Genomic DNA, 21,482 nt, shown 5'->3' with positions numbered 1-21,482 from the left:
AGCAAGGTATGATAGATATGATAGTTGTTCCATAGTTAATAGAAAGTACCAAGCAAGGTATGATAGATATGATAGTTGTTTATTGTGCTGTAGCCAGTCCAGTGCCAGACCAATGTAATTATCTAGCTAGCGTACTGTACTTGGAAGTACTTTCGAAAATATGATATGATACTGTATGATACAGTATGATATCATATTAATTATTACGAAAGTATTCTATTTTCGTATTCGTATCAATGCTTGTACGGAAGTACGAAAGTACTTCCGGAAGTACGTGTACCTTCGAACCTAACAATAGCCGCGGAAACACCACCTGGAAACACCTCCCTGTCTTCATTCAGTTTAAAGAAGCGCGTCAAATCCCAGTCATCATACACAGATATGACAGAAGGCCATGATTTAGGCGCAAACATTTCCTCGCGTACGATTCGTTAAACCGTGAAGTTTACACGTATGATAAATACTGAAGAAGAAGTAACGCAATGTACAGGTGAAATTGAAAATAACTTTTCATCAAGAGTAGAGCCTCGCAGGTTCGTGCTTAACTCGTTTTATTGTGAAAGATGTTCCCCCAAATATAGCTTCTCTGTGCAGGGTCACTGTCAACCAAGCTGGCACGAGATTGCCTACCGGAGTGGAACCAGAAGCAATTGACGTGACCGTATATTATACGCGAGCGGAAGACTTGACACCTCTACACTCGCCTGGTTGCGAAGCCACTGCTCTCCTTGTGCAAATCAACTCGGTCAACTGGACCACTGTCTGTTCTGCTTTGACCACTGCACGCCGCCTCGCAATTTACCACCCCAATGAGTTGAAACTTGTTCTTGATACAGTTATGCCTCACTTGAAATTACACATTGCCAGTCTTAGAAGTTCAGTGTGCAAGACAGCATTGATATGTGCGACTGATTTCTTGAAAGCATTTGGGGAACTCATGTTCATTCACTTGCAATCTGGTTCACCCTCACTCTTGGCAATCCTTTTGCAAAAGGCTGCGCTGGATAAGCGATTTGTCATGGACGAAGCGAAAAGAACCCTGTCGATGATGATAAATGCCATGCCTTGTAAAGTGCTCCTGAATATGCTATTCCTCCACGTTCGCGACACGAACTGCAAGGTCCGAGCAATAGTTGCCAAATATTTGACAGAAACCGTTGAAAAAGCCCTGTGTGAGCGAGAACGTGGTATAGAGGTATGGGCATTCACTTTCTGTTTTCTTCTCGTCTGATAATTGAAATTGACTAAGTGTTGCGTGCTTCTCCTGCATCAGTGCTGCATCGACTACAACCATGAATATTTACTTCAAGCTGTTGCAACTTTTGTAAGTTGACTGACTAATATACCTCAAGCACTTTCGCTAAGAGGCAAACAAATGTGTATTTCACAGGTAAATGACAGACAGCCTGGGGCTCGAGAAAGCGCGCGACAGTTGCTCTCAAAATTGAAAGATACATACTACCACGACACAAGTTCTGATGAGTGGTTCAGGTTTGTAGAAAGATCTCTCGGAAAACCCACTGCAATCAAGATTTTAAGAACTGTTTAACTATTTCTGTACACCATCTGGCAAGCCCGTCATCGTAACTAGGCCATACCCGTCTTGAAAAATGAAAAAAAAATAGAATACGTAATGTTGCCTTCATTTTTCTTGTGATCTTCACGCAAGTGCTTTTCCCTCAGCTACACCTACAAGCCAAGAAGTCAGGTTCCGCGTCAGGCGTTCTCCTTCTTGTCAAAAACTGCCCGAGCCCATTCAACCCCTGCAATTTCAGGGCAGCCTACTGGCTTCTGCAAAACACTAATTAGATTTTGGTAAAGTGCAGGATCTGGTTGCAGATTCTTAATGGCCGCCTCAACACGACGAGGATTCAATCGATCCTCTGTCAGGTACTTGTTCTTTATTTGCCTGCGAGACCGGGATGGGAACAGGCGTTGTATGAGTGAGAAATCTGTTCCGAATTGCTGAATAGCATTGAAAAACAATTCAGTATCAGCATGCGTCCACTTCTCTGCTTTTGTGTAGCTTGCATATGTAGCTGAATTGAGTTTTGTAGCGCTCTCCTCTACTCTTGTAAAATCGCTTATAGTGGTAGTGCGCTCCACTGCAGCATTTACTGTGAGGCTGTTCTCGTTGATAACAATTTGACCATCAACTACGAGCACCTGCGGAGTCATGTTGACATGCCCAGTAACAAATTGGGCAGCAACAGAAGAAATATTATTTGAACGTGTCGGTATACTTCGGGAGTCTTCTTTCCTTGTAAAATGTGGTCTATCCACGTTCAGCTGTTTAGTGTTGCCCTGCAATGATTTGTGTAAAGAGCTGTTTGATTCAAGACACTTCCTTTTTGACAAACGTGTCTTTGCCTCTGTTGCCCGCTCCTCGCGTGTTCGCTTTTGAATTATCTCCCGAATACTGCAAGCTATTTTATCATTAGCTGAAGATATTGAAGCTGAGGGAGGAATCCCCTTCCGAAAAGGGGTTTTAGTGCGAATACCGCGTGCCGTGCCCGCACTGCGGACCCATCGATGTGCAGGAGGCAATGATTCTGCTTGAGCAACCCGATTATGGATAGTGGGAACCTGTGACTTGGTCAGGTTGTCCTTGCCTGTGTCCATTTTAGCGCATCCATTTTTGCTTGATTTCAAGCCACTTGTGGGCGGGCGGACCAGACCATGACAAACTTCCGTAGAGACCAGGGGAGCAGGCATACGTATATTCTCTGAACACATCTCGTACCCATTTCCTTGCGAACAGACTGCTGTGAGCTCCCCACGATTCTCGTGCGATAGACAAATTTCTACGTTGCTTTGTTGAGAGCCAGGAATTATTACATCGTTAGACTGTGTGGGTGCTGTCCAGCCGGACCGGTAATGTTCATCTATCAAACCCGTGGCTGCCAACTGTGAAGATTGCACGTGTTCATCACTTTGAATCTTCATGAAAGGCAGAGCTCTTTTCTTGTGAATTGCGTACTCATTGCGCGTGCGAAGTCCTCTTTCGTCAGTGTCAACAATCACTGAAAGATCTTTTAACCGATCATCTTGTCCAACGGTGTTCAGATCAACGTTCAAAGGATTTCCAACTAGTCGAGCTCGCTACGAACAAAAAATCGTTAGTTTAGGTTTGAACTGTGCTTGTCCAAGACCAAAGCAAGATCCTTTTTTAACAGAGAAATAAAGTCTCGGAATAGAAAAATCACAAACACACACCGTTCTTTGGCTGAGTTTGGGAGCAAAAGAGCTGCTTCGCTGTTTCCCTGTGATCAAATCGCAGAATACTTGAACGCGTCGCTCGAAGAAAAGTAAAGCAATTAATAAAAGTATCGCGTACCTAAATGTCGCTTTTCATCAGATTCAAGACTATCAAGGGCTGATGAATCCATCGAAGAAGAAGACAAAGCCAAGAACTTTCTGAGAAGTACGCTGTCCAGAAAAATAATATTACGTCCGCAGGTGCACGACTGATGTGTGACACGGGTCCTTCGTTTTCGTTGGGACTACTCGTACGTGTAGAGAGGTTTATACCTTCCCTTTCACTGATGAGTGTTGACTTCCAAGTTTAATTTAACGTATTTTTTTTGCAGTACAAGTTTTCTTGCTTGGGTGACGAGGGTAACTATGGCTTCGCCCGAACACAACAACTTCCGCTGGGGTGGTCGTCGAGTTGTCGGGCATTTTGGAGTACGAAAGTACGAAGGTACGACGATGTAAACTATGCATGCATGTGTACATGTGTATTCTACCTTCGAAGGTATCTTGAAGGTAGTAACAACTTATGATATGTGAACTACGAAGGTACTTTCGTATTTTAAAACACTACTGTATGTAGCACTACGTGTACTGTAGTCATAAAATGTATGATCTCGTATCATATGCATTCTATTGCACCTTCTTACGAAGGTAGTACGGAAGTAAAACTGTACGGAAGTACTTTCGTACTTTGTACGAAAGTACGAAGGTAATACCTACCTTCGTATCAGCTTACTTATCATATTAAGAATGAAGTACTTTCTGAAAGTACGAAAGTACGAAAGTACTTTCGTACAAAAGTAGTACACGTACACGTACGGCTACATTTGTACTGCCATCCTAATCAAGTCGGTATTCTCGAGAAGTGTTTGCGTTTTTCACTTTTAGAACCTGTTTCTCTTCACTTCTGATCAGAGTTTTGGGTGTTTGTGTGTAATATAGACACAGCACTGGCGTTGTGGGATTGATTCGCTCATCCTCCGCCACAACTTGTACCCTCTAACGGTTGTAGGGTTGATTCGCTCATCCGTAAGTTTACTTTACTTTACAAATTTACTTTACATCCTTGCTTACGAAGGTAAAGCAACTACGAAGGTACTTCCGGAATTACGAAGGTACACGTACCGTACAACGCGGTACACGTACAGTATTGATACCTTCGTTCGTACTTTGTACTCACGAACAGAAAAAAAAATCGAATATTATTTACCTGTACACGTACATGTACACGTACTGCACGAGTGTACGTTGTACGTGCATTGTATTTATTCATTTCTTGGCAGTATGACTACACGTACACGTATTGACTGTACCGTATAAAGTATGAAAAGTACACGTACGTGTAATGTATAAACAACTTAATTACTCTATGTACACGTACTTATGTACTTCCGGAAGTATAGATACCTTCGTACGAAGGTACTTTCGTACCTTTTATGGGGTACGAAAGTACAACTGTATTTCCATCCGGAAGTATTTTTAATATCATACTATACACGTAGCACGTAGGGCCTAAGTTGTCAACTTACCTTTTTTTTTCGGAAATAAAAATTCAGTACGTGTACGTGTACACGTACTGTACACGTAGAGTAAATATTTTATCTTCGTATTTATTCATACAATTTTTAGATAAGTTGTTTATCTGTACACGTACACGTACAGTTCATGGATAGAGCAGTGTCACTATCTTACAGTGAAATACTTTCGTAAAAACTAAATTTCCGGTGGTCGAGCTACGTGTACGTGTAGCTCAGAGAGCAAAAAACATTTTTTTACGCGTGAAAAACATAAGTTTTTTTTGCTGGTTTTTTCGAATCACGTGGAGGACTACTACTACACGTACGCTCACGTACGTGTACTCGTACCGTTGTACTTTGCTTTAAATGTACACGTACGATAGATAATTGTATGATATGAATATTTGTATGAATGTTGTATTCTGTATCGACTTATTGAAGATAAAGTTGATACAGTATTAGTGTCGAAATTTTTGTAAGTTCTTCTACACCTCTCCATTCTTGTACACGTACACGTACAGTACGAGCAATGCAGTTGCTCTACAACCTCCAAATACATTACCACTTCCCGGTCACGACGCAAGCAACACGCTGATGGTACCGAAAAAGTCCAAGAAATATTGTGGCGAGAAATCCATCAATAATCAGCACATGAAATATAGTGAATTCACGGTCAAGCTGCCGATGATTGCTGGAACACCATAATATATATGATATCACAGAGAGCGCTTCAGCAAAAAAAAATCTTAGTGTGGACTCATGGTAAAAGAAGTTGCAAAAGAATATGCCCAGTATCCACAAAGCGGCAGGAAATGCGGTGTAATCTAAGTTACGATAATCGCGAGCAATATTTATACTCATAGCAGCACTTGTGAGGGACACCCATGCTAACACACATGCCTGGTGCCAGTCCCATAGGCACCGTGGTAAAATACTGAAGCCGAAGAGAGTTGTCGCGCAACTTAAACCCAGTGCACATTGAAGAATTGCTAAAAAGGGCCGTGGCTCCTGTTTAAGTGTGATTGCGGCGTGCCAGAGTGTCGAGTCTATGCCGCTGCTCGCAACTTGAAAATATAGAAAAGCCACCCAATTCGGCAGAAGTTCAAGGTAGCCACATATGGATATGTTTGGCGGGGACTTATATACACCTCCCACACAGATGACGCAGAAAAGTGCATATTCAAAGCAGATAAATAGAGTGCCATACATAAACACCGGCTGGCCTCGTAGCTTAATGCACTCGCCACAACAACCAGTGAGAGTGGTCCTTGAAAGTACTTCGACGCAGCGATACATTCTCTTCGATCAACTGACAGTAATTGGAACATTTTTCTTTTGAATTACCTTCGGAGTCGACACGATCAGAAGAAACGCGCACATGAACTTCAACACAGAACCGAAATGATATATAAACTCAAAAAGAGCACTATCATGGGGTGAAATTTTCCAAGGCCGTTGAGCTCGTGATCATCTATCTCTATCTGCGGAAGGGCAAATGAGTCTTGCGGGAAGGATAAGTGCCATATGCGTAGACTACGAAGGTATGTTATATAAATGTAGCAAGGTAGCTACCAGGGGTTATAACTTACAAAAATTTCGACACTAAGTAAATACACGACTGCCGGAAAAAAAGGTAAATAAATAAATATTTCAAGGTACCGCAGTTTTAACTCACAATCGACGGTCTAATTTCGCTCGACCCGCAAAAGTCTTCGCCTTTCGAAAAACTAAGTAAACTTTTACTTAGGGCTACACTACTCATAATTTATTTACAGAACTATGTAAACTTTTACTCACTCATTATTTATTTACAGTACGTTGTACAACTGTACTGTACATGTACTTCCGGAAATATATAATAATAATAAATAAACGCGTTTTACGGAAGTACCTTCGTAATACATTTAGGGCTAATACCTTCATTCATACGAAAGGACCTTCGAAGGTACAGTACGAAAGTTGTTACGATTTGAGTCAGACGACGTAGTACGAGTACACGTACTACGTACCAAATCAGGAACCTAGACACTAGGTCTGCCTCGCAATGAGCGATCGCGAGGTGACAAGGGTCAAGTGTCAAGTTCAAGATACACAATCACAGAATACGCGAATGTGCCGATAGGTACGAGTGGAGTCTGGGATAAGTCTGAGGAGGCCTGAATCCGAGTAAGCGTGCGGGAATGACAAGTCCCGTGCGCTACGGAGCAGGAGGTAACGAAGTGACGAAACTGACAAGACAGTCTCGGAACGCTTTGAGTGAGAGTAACAGCAACCTGTATCCAATCGGTTGGGTTAGAACCCTACAACCGTTAGAGGACACAAGCTGTGGCGGAGGAACTTAATCCTACAACGCCAGTGCTGTAGATAATCAATATTACATACAAACACAAGAACTCTGAGCAGAAGTGAAGAGAATCTACAAGGTCTTAAAGGGAAAAACGCTTCCTCGGGAACACCGATTAGTCTTCTCGGAACCTCGACTGATTAGGATGACAGTAGCCGCAGTACGTCGTATAAGCTGATAAGGTAGTACATGGAGTACGTATGATGCGAGATCATAACAAAAGTACGTACCTTCTATTCGTATGTAGTACTAAGCTAAGAAATAAAGTACTGAATTGTACATACAGTACGTACTTTCGAAAATAGAATACCTTTGTTCGTACTTTCGTACTTCCGTACATAGTACGGAAGTACTACTTCCGTACGAAGGTTGGTAACAACTTACTTCCGTACACGTACATTCATGAATAAATAAATTAGCAGTAGTTGTACGTGTACGTGTACTGTAACCGGTTTGTAGCTACGTACACATGCGTACTGTATGTATGATATTTATGTACGAAGATACTTCATATCTGATAAGCAAGGTAGTACTTTCGTACATGTCCGAAGGTATGATAAAATAAAATATTGATACGTACGAGATCATAACACTACTAGTGTGCAGTACGTGTACAGTACGTGTCTGTACTACTGTAGGCCCAAAAAATATGTGCGGAAGTATACGGAAGTACGGAATACGACGTACGTACTTCCGGAAATAAAGACGTCGATTTTTGAGTTAATAACTTAATAACTTTCTTCCGGATGGTTTAGTCCGAGGCAATATGACTACCTTAGATAGATAGCTACCTTAGGGTGCCCCCACGCAGCATGCATATAGGTTATGGGCCTGTGTCGCTTTGCTTCGCTCCGTCGATAACCGAAGTCATAAAAACCGAGAACTACTTGCTCTGCGCGAGTGTGCGCGTCTTTTATCTGTCGCCGATCATCATCGAGTGACCTCTGGCGCGACTTTACCGAGTCGCTGCAAGTTTTCGGAAAAAGACTTTCACAAGCTTTTCCCGGAAGCGTACTTATCTGCCAAACGCGAATTACCATCCGCGAAGGGGCTAAGGCTTATTAATTGAGTCTTTTATCGCCTATAAAGGCATTGCTGGAAGTACCGTCCAGCATGCGTTGTTATCAACACGTATCGCGTCTGTACGGAAGTACGGATACGCACGGAAGTACGGAAGTACTCCCGGAAGTATCGACAGATAGACACGGTAACGTTGTAGGGCTACCGTTGGGCCTGCATGGGTTAGAGCTCAGTCTTTTTATGTAATCAAAACTACGAAGGTACTTTCGTACGAAGGTACTGTACAGTGTACACGTACTACGTAGTACGAAGGTACTTCCGGAAGTAACGTTTATCTTCGAAGGTAAACCATAAAGGCCTTCATACGTATGATAGGCAAACATGCTCCGCTATTTAAATTTCCCGTGCCAAAAGTACGAAATTTGTATGCGTATTTGGTTTATATCGCAAAAAGCGTACTTTTGCGCGCGCCCACGCGCCGTCGCGTCGTCGATCGATTTGAAACTTCGTCACGATGGTGTACATCATGTCGCTGTCGCTGATGTCCTCACAAAATTTCGCGTTTTTAGGAGGACTAGAAGGCGGATTTCGGACCCCTCGGCGACTTATTTTAAAAAGGCTCCAAAGGGGTCGGAAAACCGTCTTTCTGACTTTTTGGCACGGGAAATTTAATTAGCGGAGCGTGACCTTAACACTTCCGTACGTATGTACGTTGTACGTGTACTGTACGTGTACACGTACTTTATGGAAAAATGAATAGTGCATAGCTGCATACGAAGATAGATAGTTAAGGGTGAATTGAATCCGAAGGGTTCAACCCTTTAAGCTCCCGTCATTTACGCTAATTCGCGGCTGAAAGGGCGTAAAGTACGACTCGGTACCGGTTTATAGCTTCCAAGGTACTTTCGTACCTTCGTAGTGGCTAACACAGCGATAGGATTCTGTTGACCGACCGCATTGAGCATTGGTTCTGACCGAATTAGGGCTTAGGGGTGCTCTACGTCTGATTTGTGGAGTACTTTCGAAAGTACCTTAGTACGTGTATACTGGTCGAGTACTCGAAATCATGTCCATTCCTATCACTACATTTATACATCACCTACACTTGTATAGTACTGTAGCCATACGGTGCACCGTGTACTTGTACAGTGTGTAGTTCTGATTACAAAAAGACTGAGCTCTAACCCTCCGGGCTAAACATGTGACCTAGTGCGAGCAAACTACTCAACGGGTAATCCTCTCACGCAGTAAGCAACCCCACGATGAGATTCCTGAGACCCGTGTGAGCCTCACGAGCACACGAAGCCGTGGCGACGTGGAAATCGCATGCTGTGTCAGGCTCCATGAAGAGGATTTGCGTTGCCGTCCGCGTGGAAGTTTTCAGAGTCACGTGCGGTTCTGAGCGCGTACGAGATGGGCGCGCCAGCGATGCGGTTCCCGATGTCGGATACGAGCGCGACGGAGATGTGGCCCGTGATGCGTCGTTTCCAGTAGCTTTTGGTGGGTGGGTCGTTTTCCCCACTTTCAGCGACACTTCAGAAGAATTTGAGCCCAGATCGACCGATCGAAAATTTTGAAAGGAAAACGCTCACCGCGAAATTACGTGTAGTCTAAGTGTCGCTGGAAGTGGCTGGGGAAAACGACCGAACCGTACGTGTACAGTGTGTAGATCTGATTACAAAAAGACTGAGCTCCAACCCATCCGGGCAAAACATGTGATCTAAATGCGAGCAGACTACACTACGAACAAACCTCTCACGTCGTAAGTAACCCCACGACGGGATTCATGATACCCGTGTGAGCCTCACGAGCGCATTAAGCCGGGGCGATGTGGAAGTCGCAAGTACGTGTACACTGTACAGTATACGTACGTGTACTGTACGTGTACAGTGTACACGTTCGTGTATCGTTACAGTACACGTACGTGTACTGTAACGTTGTGTACACGTACGTGTAGGGCGACGGACCGCGAGGACAGCTGAACGAGCGACGACAGCAGAGATTTTGAAAAAACAGCTCCGAGGACACCTGATCTCGAACTGAACCCTATGAAGTCATGGGGTCGATTCTTGAACCTTTGCCGACCTTGGTCGTGTGTGCTGCCGCGCTTAGTGCTGGAGCCGTGCACGTCTATCACTCGGGAGGTTTGTCCAAGTGCTCGCGGCGCAATACTGCTAAGAGCGACGGCGTCAAAATGTTGGCAAAGAAGGTATCTGACTTAAACGTTCATAGGCTCTCTGTTGTTGCGGAGGATGCATCCACCAGGAACGTGCGATTCCCATTCTCAATTCAAGAGGCGTCTAAGCGAGGCACGGTTGTAGATGTTCTTGGCGAGCCGGTTGACCTCGGTAACACAACTGGCATTCTATTAGGAGGTGTGTTGGGTTTCAGCCTCACCTTCTGGCTGAGTAGAGGGCTGCGCTCACGGTGCAAAAATAGCCCAGCCGTTCCACTGACGAAGCGCACGACGCTGGTGTCCTCCCGTTCAGATATTCTTGGAGACTGCACGGAAATGGTGTCGATAGATACGGAATTGTCGTTCCAAAAAGCTTTTGAATTAACAAGAAGTGTGATTGCAACACCGTCAAGTTCACCTTTCTCGGTCCCTGTCCAGAGGACGATGTCATTGTTACATGCGGAATCTGAAGATGCAGTGTTCTCGGGCCTGACATTTTCAGATGACGCGCTGAACGAGCTGGGAGTCCTTGTAGAGCGCGCGGCTGCAGCAGCTGAGTTAGTTACGTCAAGCTGGCTGGGCACCGACCAGCCTTCCCTCGGTGTGGATCGATTTAGCAGTGATGAAAACGATACTAACATGGCAACACTGCCGGCAATGACATCACGCCAGTCGACTTGCACGGAGCCATATTCTAAAATGCCTGAAAGTATGACGAGCAGTGATTCGGTCACTACGCCACCTCGTCCTCTGCAGATCGGTAATCAAAGAAAAGCACAAACTGATGGAAATCTGGACTCAGATACACAGCCTGCACCTGTGCAGATATTGAGCTCTAGCCTGCTTCGCACTTGCGATAATGAACTGGCGATTGGCGAATTGACAAGACTGATGAACTATACACAGTCGCTCTCAGCGCGATCGCTATGCCGACCAATGAGTGCGACGAAACATCCACAAGTTGTGCAGAGTAGTCTTGGTGTTGCTGATCGTATCACCCGAGCTAAGGAGCGCTATCTCCAGGCATGTGCGAGACTCCATGGAGAACCAAAGTCCAGCTTTCAGTCGAAGACTAAATCCTGTGACGCGAGCGGCAGTCGTGTGGAGACGAATGCTTTGCAGCCTATAGATGTCGTCGCGCTGCAGGAGGTGGCGAGAAAGGTTGAGGTGGCACTGGCTCGCAGCCATGTAACGCAAGAGCGGATGAAGTCGGCGGCACGGAAAGCGGTGAGAGATACGAGAGATACTGCTGCGAAAGTTCGGACAGACTGGTCAAAAACTTCGAGTTCGCGTGCGCCGTCATGGAATTCAAATTCGCTTTTATCAGACCTGGATTCAGAGGCTGGTGTCCACCTTCGGTTGGGCCCAGGGGATCAGGTCACTGGCAAACCGGATATATTTGACAACTGTATGCGCTCATTCTCCTTTCGCGACAAGCAGGAAGCATTCGAGTTGGTTAACGATCTCGAAATAGACAAAGGTCGCGGCCATGTAAATGACAGCTCAGGTATCTACCATGAGAACTCATCACCCTCTGAATCCAATTGTATATCACCGGGTGCATCATACGGTGCCCTCGCGCTTTCGCTCACTGGCGATGCGCGCGAAGGTGAGACGTTATATGCCAAGGTATCAGGTTTTGTGCCACAGCCGGGCACTGCTGCGCTGAGTGTGAGGTGGCAGCGCGGGTCCGTCCCCTGCAGAACTGCTGAAGGCAGGCGGCCGCCCTCTCCGACCTTCAGAACTATTCTTGGAGCAAAGAGCATGTCATACACTTTGACACGCGCGGATGTTCGGAATGTGATACGGGTTGCCGTTGCCCTGGTCAACAAGTCGACAGAAGTTACGGATAACAAAGGTGATGAGCGGTGGTCCAAATACGCATTTGGTGCTGCCAAAACTGACATTGCCGTCCAACCTCGCTAGTGTGAATAGGCTCTACTTGCAGCTCGTCGAGCCAGAAGCAAATCGTGTATTTTTAGATCTACGATGATTATTAGTTGTGTTATACAAAGTGCAGTATTTCCTGCCAGCTTTCATTCTGTGGGTGCTTTAGGTGAGTCACCACTCGCGCTACCACTCGTGGAAAAGGGCGGCGGTGTCTTAGGCTTTTCCGAAAGTAGTTCATTCAGATCAGTTACCGAAGGATGCGTCTCCATGTTTATCTCAGGAAAGTCCATTAGGTTAGCCTCTTCACCACCTGGAATCCACAAACAAATGTTATTCCTGTGCGCTACAGACTCCGCTCCGCTGTATCCTACGATGTCGAAAAAATCATCACTCTGTTGTCCGATGAGCTTCTCGCATTCATTTGATGAGTAATTGACAATGGCGCGCCCAAACTCACGCAATTCTCCTTCCGAGTCAGTAATGAAAAGTGGAACTGCTTCGTCTGCAGTGAATGAACCTGCAACAGAGATTATGTGAGTCCCATAGAGCGATTTGTCGTTATTAAGCGCGACCTCCGCCTTCTGGTTCACAACAATCTGGCCGTCAGCGGGCTTTTGCAAAAGAATCCATCGTTTACGGCCAACTAACGGTTGCGGGACAGCGAGGAAAAGGGTGCCATATGATGCGCCATTGATCACGATGTCCGTGAGATGACAGAGTTGGTTGCTATGCATCACAACTGTATGGCAACCTGAAGCAGTGGCTAAGCGCGCTGCATGTATCTTTGTCGCCATTCCTCCCGTACCAAATTTTGTCCCCGCGCCATCGGAGGTATCAACCACCAGGTCCTCAATATTTTCTACCTATGATAAATTTGACAAAAGCACCGGAAATGTGTGAGTTACAGTTTAGACAAAGTTGCAAGAATAGTGCACAAGTTGGGTTAAAAAGTATTGCTCACCAAGGGTATGATTGTCGCTTCCGGATCATTCACGGGGTTGCCAGTGTATAGGCCATCAACATCAGTCAACAGAAAAAGGTAGTCAGCATCGGTAAGCGATGCAATGTGAGCGCTGAGTGTATCATTGTCTCCAAACTTCAAGTCTTGTACAGCAATCGTGTCGTTTTCGTTAACTATTGGGATGACATCTCGGGCGAGCAGTGCCTGGAAGGTTCTCTGAGCATTCAGGTACTGTGTCCGGTCCATGAGGTTATCTAGGGAGACTAAGACCTGCGCAATGGGCTGCGACACCGAGGTGAAGAAGTCATCGTACATCCGCATAAGTCGCACCATGCCTATCGAAGCCATAGCCTGTTTGCCAGCAAGGTCTGTGGGTTTATCCTGTCAGAGACGAAGTCAGATCAAAGCAGTCAGCGATTCTTCCCCTTTATTATTCGTCTGTAAAAAGAATATAAATGCCAGCATTTGATACTAGGCATCACGAAAGCACAGCCGCTAGTCCGTTAGTGTGGTGTACTCACACGTACGAATCCAAGTGGTCAGTGCTGGCCACCAGGGTTCGAACAGTTACGTACCGTTGTTCCCAATACCTGACACCCTGCACCGACAGCACCGGATGTCACCACAATAACCTTGAACCCAGAGTTCGTAAGGTCAGCGCACGTCTCCGCTAGAGCACCCAGGAGTGACAGATGAAGATGTCCTTTCCGGAGCAGCGAAGACGTTCCCACCTTGATAACCACCACCTTGTATCTTGCCTCCGGTTTACCGACCCGCAACTCGGGACTAACGCTCCCCATTCGATTGATCTTCTGCATCGATATTGCGCTCGACACGGTAGGGACGTGCGATATGAAAATATTATTATTCTGATCGAAGCGCACTTGACGTTTGTCTCACTCCATGAAGCGCGAAGAAACCGCGTAGACCACTTCTATGCCCGGCCTAAATAACGTGTCGGAGTGAGACATGTACGGAAGTACACGCACAGTACACGGTACACGTACTGTACGCACGTGTACTTCCGGAAGTATTTTCGTACGAAGATAACAACTTATTACGAACGAAGGTATTATCTATGTACGAAGGTATTCTGTCTATCTTCGTACGGAAGTACGAAAGTACTTTCGTACCTTCGTACGAAGGTACAGTACACGCACGTCCCGTTGTAACGAGTACGAAGGTATCTATCTTCGAAGGTACCTTCGTCGTCTGTACGTGTGTACGAAAGTACGTTGTACACGGTAGCTGACTTTTGCTTGTATTCTATCTTCGCACAAAAAAACGAACGTACGTGTACAGTACGTTGTAGCCCTACTGTACATAGAAAACGTACATGTACAGTTGTACACGTACTGTACTGTAGGCCGAAATTTCCCGGGGCACCGAACCCCGGGATTGCCCCCCCCCCCCCCCAGCTAGTACGTGTACGTGTACGGAAGTACAGTACTTCCGGAAGTACAACGTCTTTCTACAGATTTTAGTATTTCCGTACACATAGCATTTAAATTAATATCGAGTTATGGGGCTTTTAACGCCACTTTACTCTATTTAACACTACAATAATAAGTGTACGTGTACAACGTTGTACTTCCGGAAGTTCAACGAAAGCAAGTTTATTATCTCACTAGCTAGGGCCTACATTGTACGAAAGTACTTTCGTACAAGCTAGACTAGCGAAGGTACTTTCGTAGCTACTAGCTACGAAGGTAGCTAGCTAGCTAGCTAGCTAGCTAGCTAGCTAGCTAGCTACACTATCTAGCTAGATGGTACGGAAGTACTTTCGTACTTCCATATCTAGTCTACTCTAGATAGCTAGCTAGTACACGTACTTTCGCAAGTGGAAGTACTTCTGGAAGTACGGAAGTACTTCCGGAAGTATTTTCGTACTTAGTACGAAAGTACGAAAGTACCTAGCTAGCTAGACTACCTAGCTAGTACTTTCGAGGTAGTACGGAAGTGCCCACTACCTACCTTCAGGTACACACTCTAGACTATCTACTAGGCCCTAGCTAGCTAGCTAGCTAGCATTTCTTGCTACCACTTCCGTATCTAGCTATCTACTGTACCTCCAGAAGTACTTCCCGGAAGACGAAAGTACTTCCGTACGATGGTATTCTATCTATCTAGCTAGCTAGCTAGCTGCAGTAGCTAGCTAGTTAGTCTAGCTAGCTAGCACGGAAGTATTTTATCTAGTAGCTACCAGCTACGAAAGTACTGAAGTACGAAAGTACCTTGCTTCGTACGAAAGTACTTTCGTACTTTCGAAAGTACTTTCGTACGAAGGTACACAACTACACTACACATGCAGACAGCTACACACGTACGGAGCTACGGACGTACGTGTACTTCCGGAAGTACTTTCGTACTTTCGTACGAAGGTATTCTATCTATCTAGCTAGCTAGCTAGCTACAGTAGCTAGCTAGTTAGTCTAGCTAGCTAGCACGGAAGTATTTTATCTAGTAGCTACCAGCTACGAAAGTACTGAAGTACGAAAGTACCTTGCTTCGTACGAAAGTACTTTCGTACTTTCGAAAGTACTTTCGTACGAAGGTACACAACTACACTACACATGCAGACAGCTACACACGTACGGAGCTACGGACGTACGTGTACTTCCGGAAGTACTTTCGTACTTTCGTACGAAGGTACGAAAGTACTTCGTACGAAAGTACTTTCGTACTTCCGTAGACTATGGCAGACTGTTTTTATTTCCGTGCAGATTTCAAAACTTTGAATTACCCATAACCCAGCTATATGCATGTTTTGATAAATGTGTACTTATTTTCTGAAGTGATGCGAAGAATACTATGCGCTGAGATCAATTCTTGACATGCATTTCTTTCGCCTTTTACTAAAGAAATCTGAGATGTGACCTTATAACGCGCGTTTACAATTTTTGAGCCCACAAGGCTTCGTATAGACAAATGTGACCCGTGGAGCACAACAATATGTACGGCCACCCGCAATATCAAACCCGCTTGGTACGTGTAGTAGTACAGCATAAATGGTTCTATCTCCGCTTCTCAAACATGCGCTCCAATACCGAATGCTCTAAGATGTTTCCGTCGACAATACTAATAACTAGTCTTCCATAGTTATTCTTCCGAATAGGGGCGAGAGCCGCGCGCACGCAGCCTCACCCTACCATAAATTATCCCATGAAGACAACCGCTTGGGTTGTTCCTGCCTATCACCGCAACCGTAGTGCAAGGGAGGCGGTTCCAGACATGGCCACGGCCTTTTGGATCACCGTGTGCCACTGAGCAGGTAAGTATGACCCGTACGGCGGACGTCCGCTGGAATTATATATATTCTCTAACTTTAAAATATTTAGCTGCTTATGGGTTAGCAAGATTTTCTCTCTTTTGTTTTCGAACTCGCGCGCGTTTGCTTGCATCGTTTTTTTGAAATCGCCACGTGTCGAGGCCGCGCGCGTGACTAGTTCGATTAGCGGTGAATCACGAGCGTTGCGTAAGGGGCGGACGTCCGGAGCACATGTGCAACGCCACGGCCATCCACGCCACCCACCATGCAAGCATGACTACTTGGGTGGCTTCCCTGAAAAATACATTTAATATCGTAACTGGAATTTCCAGTTTACCAGATATTAAACTGATAAGAACAGATACTACACTTGATCTTAGCCAAAAGGCCGAGAAAGGTATGACTGACCAAGCGCACTCAAGTTCTATATATATGTAAATATGCGAAATATAGGAAACTGGATTGTGGGTAAATCTTTATTTCACGTCTGTTTGATAGAATACTGAATTCTATCAAAGACTACACTACACGTACATTGTACTTTCGTACGTACGTGTACGTGTACAGCTACGGAAGTACGTGTACACGTACTCTCGAAAGTACTTTCGTACTTTCGTACGAAAGTATTCTAAATCTTCCGGAGAGAATACTCTGCAATCAACTACAATGTTGTAGTTGTACGTGTACAATACAGCTGTACACGTGTCGTACGTGTACAACTACTGTACAGTAGCCCTAAATTTTTTTTTCATGAAAATAAAATGAGCGCCTCAGCGTCGGTACGTGTAGTGGAGAAGGGGGCACAGCGCGGAAGGTATTTAGGCTGAAAAGTACGGAAGTTCGTGTACTGTTTAAAAGTGGTTTTCATCGGAAGAGTTCATCCTTCATCGTCAGGTCCCATGGCGGCCTTTTGCATACGAAACTCCAAACGCATTTGATAGGCTGAAATTTTGGTACCTAGGTCCGGAAAACCCCCTGTGTAGATTGGAAGGTACTGTAACCTTACTTCTCCCAAATATTCTATTCGTGTATAGTCCTATTGTAAGTGACTACGTGTACAGTACATAGCTACATACAACGTATGGCCTTTGCGTACGAGTCCTGTACGCACCTTCGGGCTATTTATGTTTGTATTGTTGAAACTGCTGCACGACACCCAGAACGTGCGCTCTCGTTCACACTAGGCAAGCCGAAATTTTATTGCTCTTCCAGATAAGAAGATGCCGAAAGGACTGTCTTATAAGTGCTCAACATCTCACCATAGTCAGCAGGGTTCACATAGACGCCATTTTCCATCCACTGCAACAAATCTTCTGAATCTGCACCTGCCTCCCTCAGCAAGTCAGCAATGTTCTGCCCTTTGTCTACGACAATGGAAACTGTGCCGAAATCGATACAGACATCAGCCCCACGAGTTTTCCTTCTGGCTTGTGCAATGCAATGAAACGGGCTGCCGCTGAGAAACAAGTTCGCAACGGGTGGAGATCCAAACAAGTTGTGGCCTCGAGAACCTAAAGAATCTTGATATGCCCCAACGAGGAACGCAGCCACCAGATATGTTTCATTAACTCGCAAAGGATGCAATGGCAAGAGGGAACCACCAGCGTTTGCATTCGAACCTGAAGATCCGATGAATTGGTCGATGCGGCCATCGCTGTCACACGTAAGGTCAGCAATCGAAACAATAATTGAAGGTTCCTCAGATAGACGGTGAAGTGGAGCTACAGGAAACAGCTGTCGTATAGCCCATGCGTCTGGTAGCGAGCGAAAAACACTTAGATTGGCATGACACCATGTCAAAGGTTCTACTGCAAACAGCGACACCTTAACAAAAGGAACATATCCACCAAAATATTGTAAATTAAGTGAAAGGCTTCAGGGGCAAGCACGCGGTGCAGAATAAACTGACACGGATAAAGCAGAACAGAAAGTGACTCGAACGCTCACGATATCTCTCAAAAATGTAACGCGTAATTTTCATGATTTGCATGAATAAGGAACCTACCTCAGTTGGGAAAATGTTTGTGTCCGGTATGGTTCTTGCGAAATCTAGAGCAAGTGACCGGATAGACGAAAATAATTCTTCAGCCTCAGCTCTGCCCTCCAAGCTCATTATTCCTAGCTTAAAAAGTCTATCAGCTTCTTGTCTGAACTGTATTGCATCATTAAGAGATTCTTGTATCTTTGAAATATTTTGCTGGCCTGACTGATTTATTATCGTCATACTACCAAGGATGCTTTGAAAGTTTTGCAGCAAGAAAGAGCTTGGTTCCACCGAGCTTAAGTCCTTCATCAAGCTGGCATCTTCCACATGGACTTTTGAGACCGTTAACCCTTTATTCAGGTGACAAGGATACTCATCATCGAAGCTCGGCATTGCTCCTCTCGGTTCGGTGGACACTACTTCAAAAATTAAAACGTCTGCAGCAGAAACTATTGCACGACCTGACTCAGTTACAAGAACCGGAGGTTTTATCCCGGTGCGCATAATGGTATCTTGCAAAGCGGCGACTACATCATTTGCATAATTCTGCATATCGTAATTAGTACTCCTTTGCCCTCCCCAACCTTGACTGCCATGATACTCGACACCAAGACCTCCGCCAACATCAACAAAACCCATTGGAGCACCTAAGCGGACTAGTTCTGCATACATTTGAGTAGATTCACGCATAGCTTCCTTGAACGTTGCAATGTTCGACACTTGGCTGCCGACATGAAAGTGAAGCAGTCGAAGACAGTCAAGCATACTTTCGTCAGCCAGACTCGCGACCAACCAAATCATCTCTTTCGCACAAAGTCCAAACTTTGCGTTGTCACCTGACGTTGGTCCCCAGTGACCACTGTGGCCAGTGGTGAGACGCACGCGAATCCCTAAAAACGGTCGGTGTGCACTTCGCGGGAGATCTCCCACAGCTGTGATATAATACTGCAGATCAGACGGTTTCTCTATCACGATGAATGTGTTTACTCTCAGAGCGGCGGACTGCACAGCAAGGCCAACATAGTCGCCGTCTTTGTAGCCGTTGCATATAAGGAAAGGAGTTGGTAAGGAGTAGTCGGACGCTGAGAGAGTGTGTGCATCAAGATTCCTGCAGTCATTTCTCTTCTTTATGGCATGGTATCCGCCCATTACTTGGGCCTTCTGCAGAACTGCGAGACATAAGATAAGCTCAGCCTTACTCCCAGCTTCAAGCCCGAAACCTTCGCGAGCACCAGCCAAAACTAGAGAAAGCAGCAAGGATGCATCGTGACAACATTTTACAGGTAATACTCCACGATGCAATGAGTTCAAGCCCCAAGTTAGCGCAGCGCTTTGAAATGCAGAATGGAGCTTGGCAGACTGACTACACGCAATATCTGGAAAACGAAACAGCAAGGGGCCACTACTTCCCAGTCGTTCGCGTACTGCAGTCGCAGCCGCGTAGAGGTCGACTTCCACTTGATCGATTTCAGCTTCGCAGACTCCCGCGGGCCGCACCACGACACGACCATCGCACTCTTCACCCAACAAAAAATATGGGGCGCCCCAGCCTTCAAAGTTGTAGAGAGCTTCACTATTTTTAACGGACCAAAGATGCGCTTTTGTCAGTACGCTCGAGAAAGCATTCCTTCTCGTCTGGCGTACTCCGTGCGTGTAAAAGTGCGTTAAGTTGGCGCGTCCGGACCTTTGATGACAGCGATCAATCTTTGCGAGCACCCTATAAGCACTTCCCTCGGAAGCGATTACCATACACAGGAATAATATCTGACCCACTAAGTCGCTAATATATCGAGCAATTGTGCATGAGTGTTGTCATGCATCTCTGCGAAACACGAAGAACAATGAAAACAACCATTTTTCGTACTTTCTTACTTCGGTATCAACTTACAGTACGGAAGTACGTTGTATGTACATTCGTACGAAAGTACTTTCGAAAGTACGAAAGTACTTTCGTACGAAAGTACATAAGTACTGTACTGTACTGTACAGTACGTGTAGTGTACAGGCTGTACACAAGCGGACCACGCGGGATACTGTACACGTACAGTACACGGATACTGTACACGTACAGTACACGTAGAACTTAAAAAAATTTCGAAACTTTATCAATGTGTACTGTACACGTACACGTACTGTAGCCCTACGCGTAACAAGTTGTACAGTACACGTACGTGTACTCGTACGTGTACACGTACAGTAGAAAATACGAAAGTACTTTCGTATCTACCTTCGAAGGTATCTTCGAAGATACAGTACACGTAGGCCCTAGTTGTACTGTACATGAATAAAATACTGTAGATATTTGTACTTTTGATAAATAAGTTGTCATATGAGGCGATGCGCGCGGAGCGGATCCAGAACAAGATGGCGTACGTGTACAAGGAAGCGAAGGAGGCCGCGCCGAGCGAGGCAGGAGGAGAGGCAGAGGAAGAACATCCTGCACATAATAATAATATTTTCAGTTAGCACGTACGGAAGTACTTTCGAAAGTACTACGTACGTGCATGTGTAGTCATACAGCCAAGAAATGAATAAATTTTTGTATGTGTAAAAAATACTAATATTTTTTCCGTTCGTGAGTACGTGTACACTATCAATGAGTACAGTATGTGCATAGGCCATAGTGGTCTAGAGCCACGAAAAGTCTTTCTATCCAATCAAGAGGGTGTCTCAATATAATTACCTAGAAATATGGTGACCGTAACATGAAAGCCTGAGTTTTGAACTCGCATATCAACAACAAGATCAATATTTAAAGCTAGCTAGCACAGCCATGTTGTATTACATAGCTAGCTAGCAAGCTACTAGCTAGATAGCTAGCTACTAGCTAGATATTATAAATACTTCCGTACAATGCTACATACGAAAGTACCTTCGTAGTACATAGCTACATACAGTACACGTACGTGTACGGATGTAGCAAGCAAATATGTTACCTTTGTAGTTTATCTGTACGTGTACACGTACAACGGGGTAAGTTGTTTTATACAACTATCATAAGCAACTTATGGAAATAGATTCACTACACGTACGCGCACTGTAGTTGTACAGTAGGCCTACAGTATAT

General features: G+C 45.1%; 7 protein-coding genes across 7 annotated transcripts; 2 read left to right on the top strand and 5 right to left on the bottom strand.

The window, feature by feature from the left end:
• The first annotated feature begins 376 nt into the window (after window positions 1–376).
• Window positions 377–1,632, top strand: MICPUCDRAFT_64672 (uncharacterized protein). Its single transcript, XM_003056411.1, has 4 exons — window positions 377–533; window positions 595–1,195; window positions 1,274–1,324; window positions 1,391–1,632. Exons 1-4 carry the CDS (start codon window positions 454–456, stop codon window positions 1,547–1,549), a joined length of 891 nt encoding a protein of 296 aa, XP_003056457.1. The 5' UTR covers window positions 377–453; the 3' UTR covers window positions 1,550–1,632.
• An 84-nt stretch (window positions 1,633–1,716) lies between these two features.
• Window positions 1,717–3,672, bottom strand: MICPUCDRAFT_64670 (uncharacterized protein; the record flags this gene model as incomplete). Its single annotated transcript, XM_003056022.1, has 5 exons — window positions 3,338–3,672; window positions 3,217–3,263; window positions 2,371–3,102; window positions 2,261–2,304; window positions 1,717–1,909 (listed from the first exon to the last, which is right to left on the bottom strand). The coding sequence occupies exons 1-5, from the start codon at window positions 3,387–3,389 to the stop codon at window positions 1,717–1,719; spliced, it is 1,068 nt and encodes a 355-aa protein (XP_003056068.1). The 5' UTR covers window positions 3,390–3,672.
• A 1,491-nt stretch (window positions 3,673–5,163) lies between these two features.
• MICPUCDRAFT_55482 (uncharacterized protein) lies at window positions 5,164–6,285 on the bottom strand. The gene has a single exon (XM_003056021.1). The coding sequence runs from the start codon at window positions 6,066–6,068 to the stop codon at window positions 5,331–5,333; it is 738 nt and encodes a 245-aa protein (XP_003056067.1). The 5' UTR covers window positions 6,069–6,285; the 3' UTR covers window positions 5,164–5,330.
• A 4,045-nt stretch (window positions 6,286–10,330) lies between these two features.
• Window positions 10,331–12,238, top strand: MICPUCDRAFT_64666 (uncharacterized protein; the record flags this gene model as incomplete). Its single annotated transcript, XM_003056410.1, has 1 exon — window positions 10,331–12,238. The coding sequence occupies one exon, from the start codon at window positions 10,331–10,333 to the stop codon at window positions 12,236–12,238; it is 1,908 nt and encodes a 635-aa protein (XP_003056456.1).
• Window positions 12,239–12,348: 110 nt separating this feature from the next.
• MICPUCDRAFT_64664 (uncharacterized protein) lies at window positions 12,349–14,035 on the bottom strand (the record flags this gene model as incomplete). Its single annotated transcript, XM_003056020.1, has 2 exons — window positions 13,164–14,035; window positions 12,349–13,065 (listed from the first exon to the last, which is right to left on the bottom strand). The coding sequence occupies exons 1-2, from the start codon at window positions 13,509–13,511 to the stop codon at window positions 12,349–12,351; spliced, it is 1,065 nt and encodes a 354-aa protein (XP_003056066.1). The 5' UTR covers window positions 13,512–14,035.
• A 2,241-nt stretch (window positions 14,036–16,276) lies between these two features.
• On the bottom strand, window positions 16,277–16,564 carry MICPUCDRAFT_64662 (uncharacterized protein; the record flags this gene model as incomplete). Its single annotated transcript, XM_003056019.1, is given in 3 exon segments — window positions 16,277–16,335; window positions 16,337–16,338; window positions 16,340–16,564. 1 exon segment carries the CDS (start codon window positions 16,562–16,564, stop codon window positions 16,358–16,360), a length of 207 nt encoding a protein of 68 aa, XP_003056065.1. The 3' UTR covers window positions 16,277–16,335; window positions 16,337–16,338; window positions 16,340–16,357.
• Window positions 16,565–17,829: 1,265 nt separating this feature from the next.
• MICPUCDRAFT_1338 (uncharacterized protein) lies at window positions 17,830–20,005 on the bottom strand (the record flags this gene model as incomplete). The annotated part of the gene is made up of 4 exons (XM_003056018.1): window positions 17,830–18,255; window positions 18,437–18,695; window positions 18,789–19,497; window positions 19,594–20,005. Coding segments are annotated over 4 exons (1,806 nt in total), but the record flags the coding sequence as incomplete, so codon positions are not given.
• Between the last annotated feature and the right edge of the window lie 1,477 nt (window positions 20,006–21,482).

This window comes from Micromonas pusilla (genome assembly GCF_000151265.4).
Source record: "Micromonas pusilla CCMP1545 genomic scaffold MICPUCscaffold_2, whole genome shotgun sequence".
NCBI classification, from domain to species: Eukaryota; Viridiplantae; Chlorophyta; class Mamiellophyceae; order Mamiellales; family Mamiellaceae; genus Micromonas; species Micromonas pusilla.
Note: the sequence above shows the minus strand (reverse complement) of the source record. Positions and strands in the feature narration are given on the sequence as shown.

What these genes read in the sequence shown, in the direction of transcription:
- MICPUCDRAFT_64672 (XM_003056411.1), top strand. Translation starts at nt 454, where the DNA reads ATGATAAATACTGAAGAAGAAGTAACGCAATGTACAGGTGAAATTGAA. An exon ending in TCAAGAGTAGAGCCTCGCAG is followed by an intron (nt 534 to 594) that starts GTTCGTGCTTAA and finishes TTCTCTGTGCAG; the next exon opens with GGTCACTGTCAACCAAGCTG. An exon ending in AGCGAGAACGTGGTATAGAG is followed by an intron (nt 1,196 to 1,273) that starts GTATGGGCATTC and finishes CTCCTGCATCAG; the next exon opens with TGCTGCATCGACTACAACCA.
- MICPUCDRAFT_55482 (XM_003056021.1), bottom strand. Translation starts at nt 6,068, where the DNA reads ATGTATCGCTGCGTCGAAGTACTTTCAAGGACCACTCTCACTGGTTGT.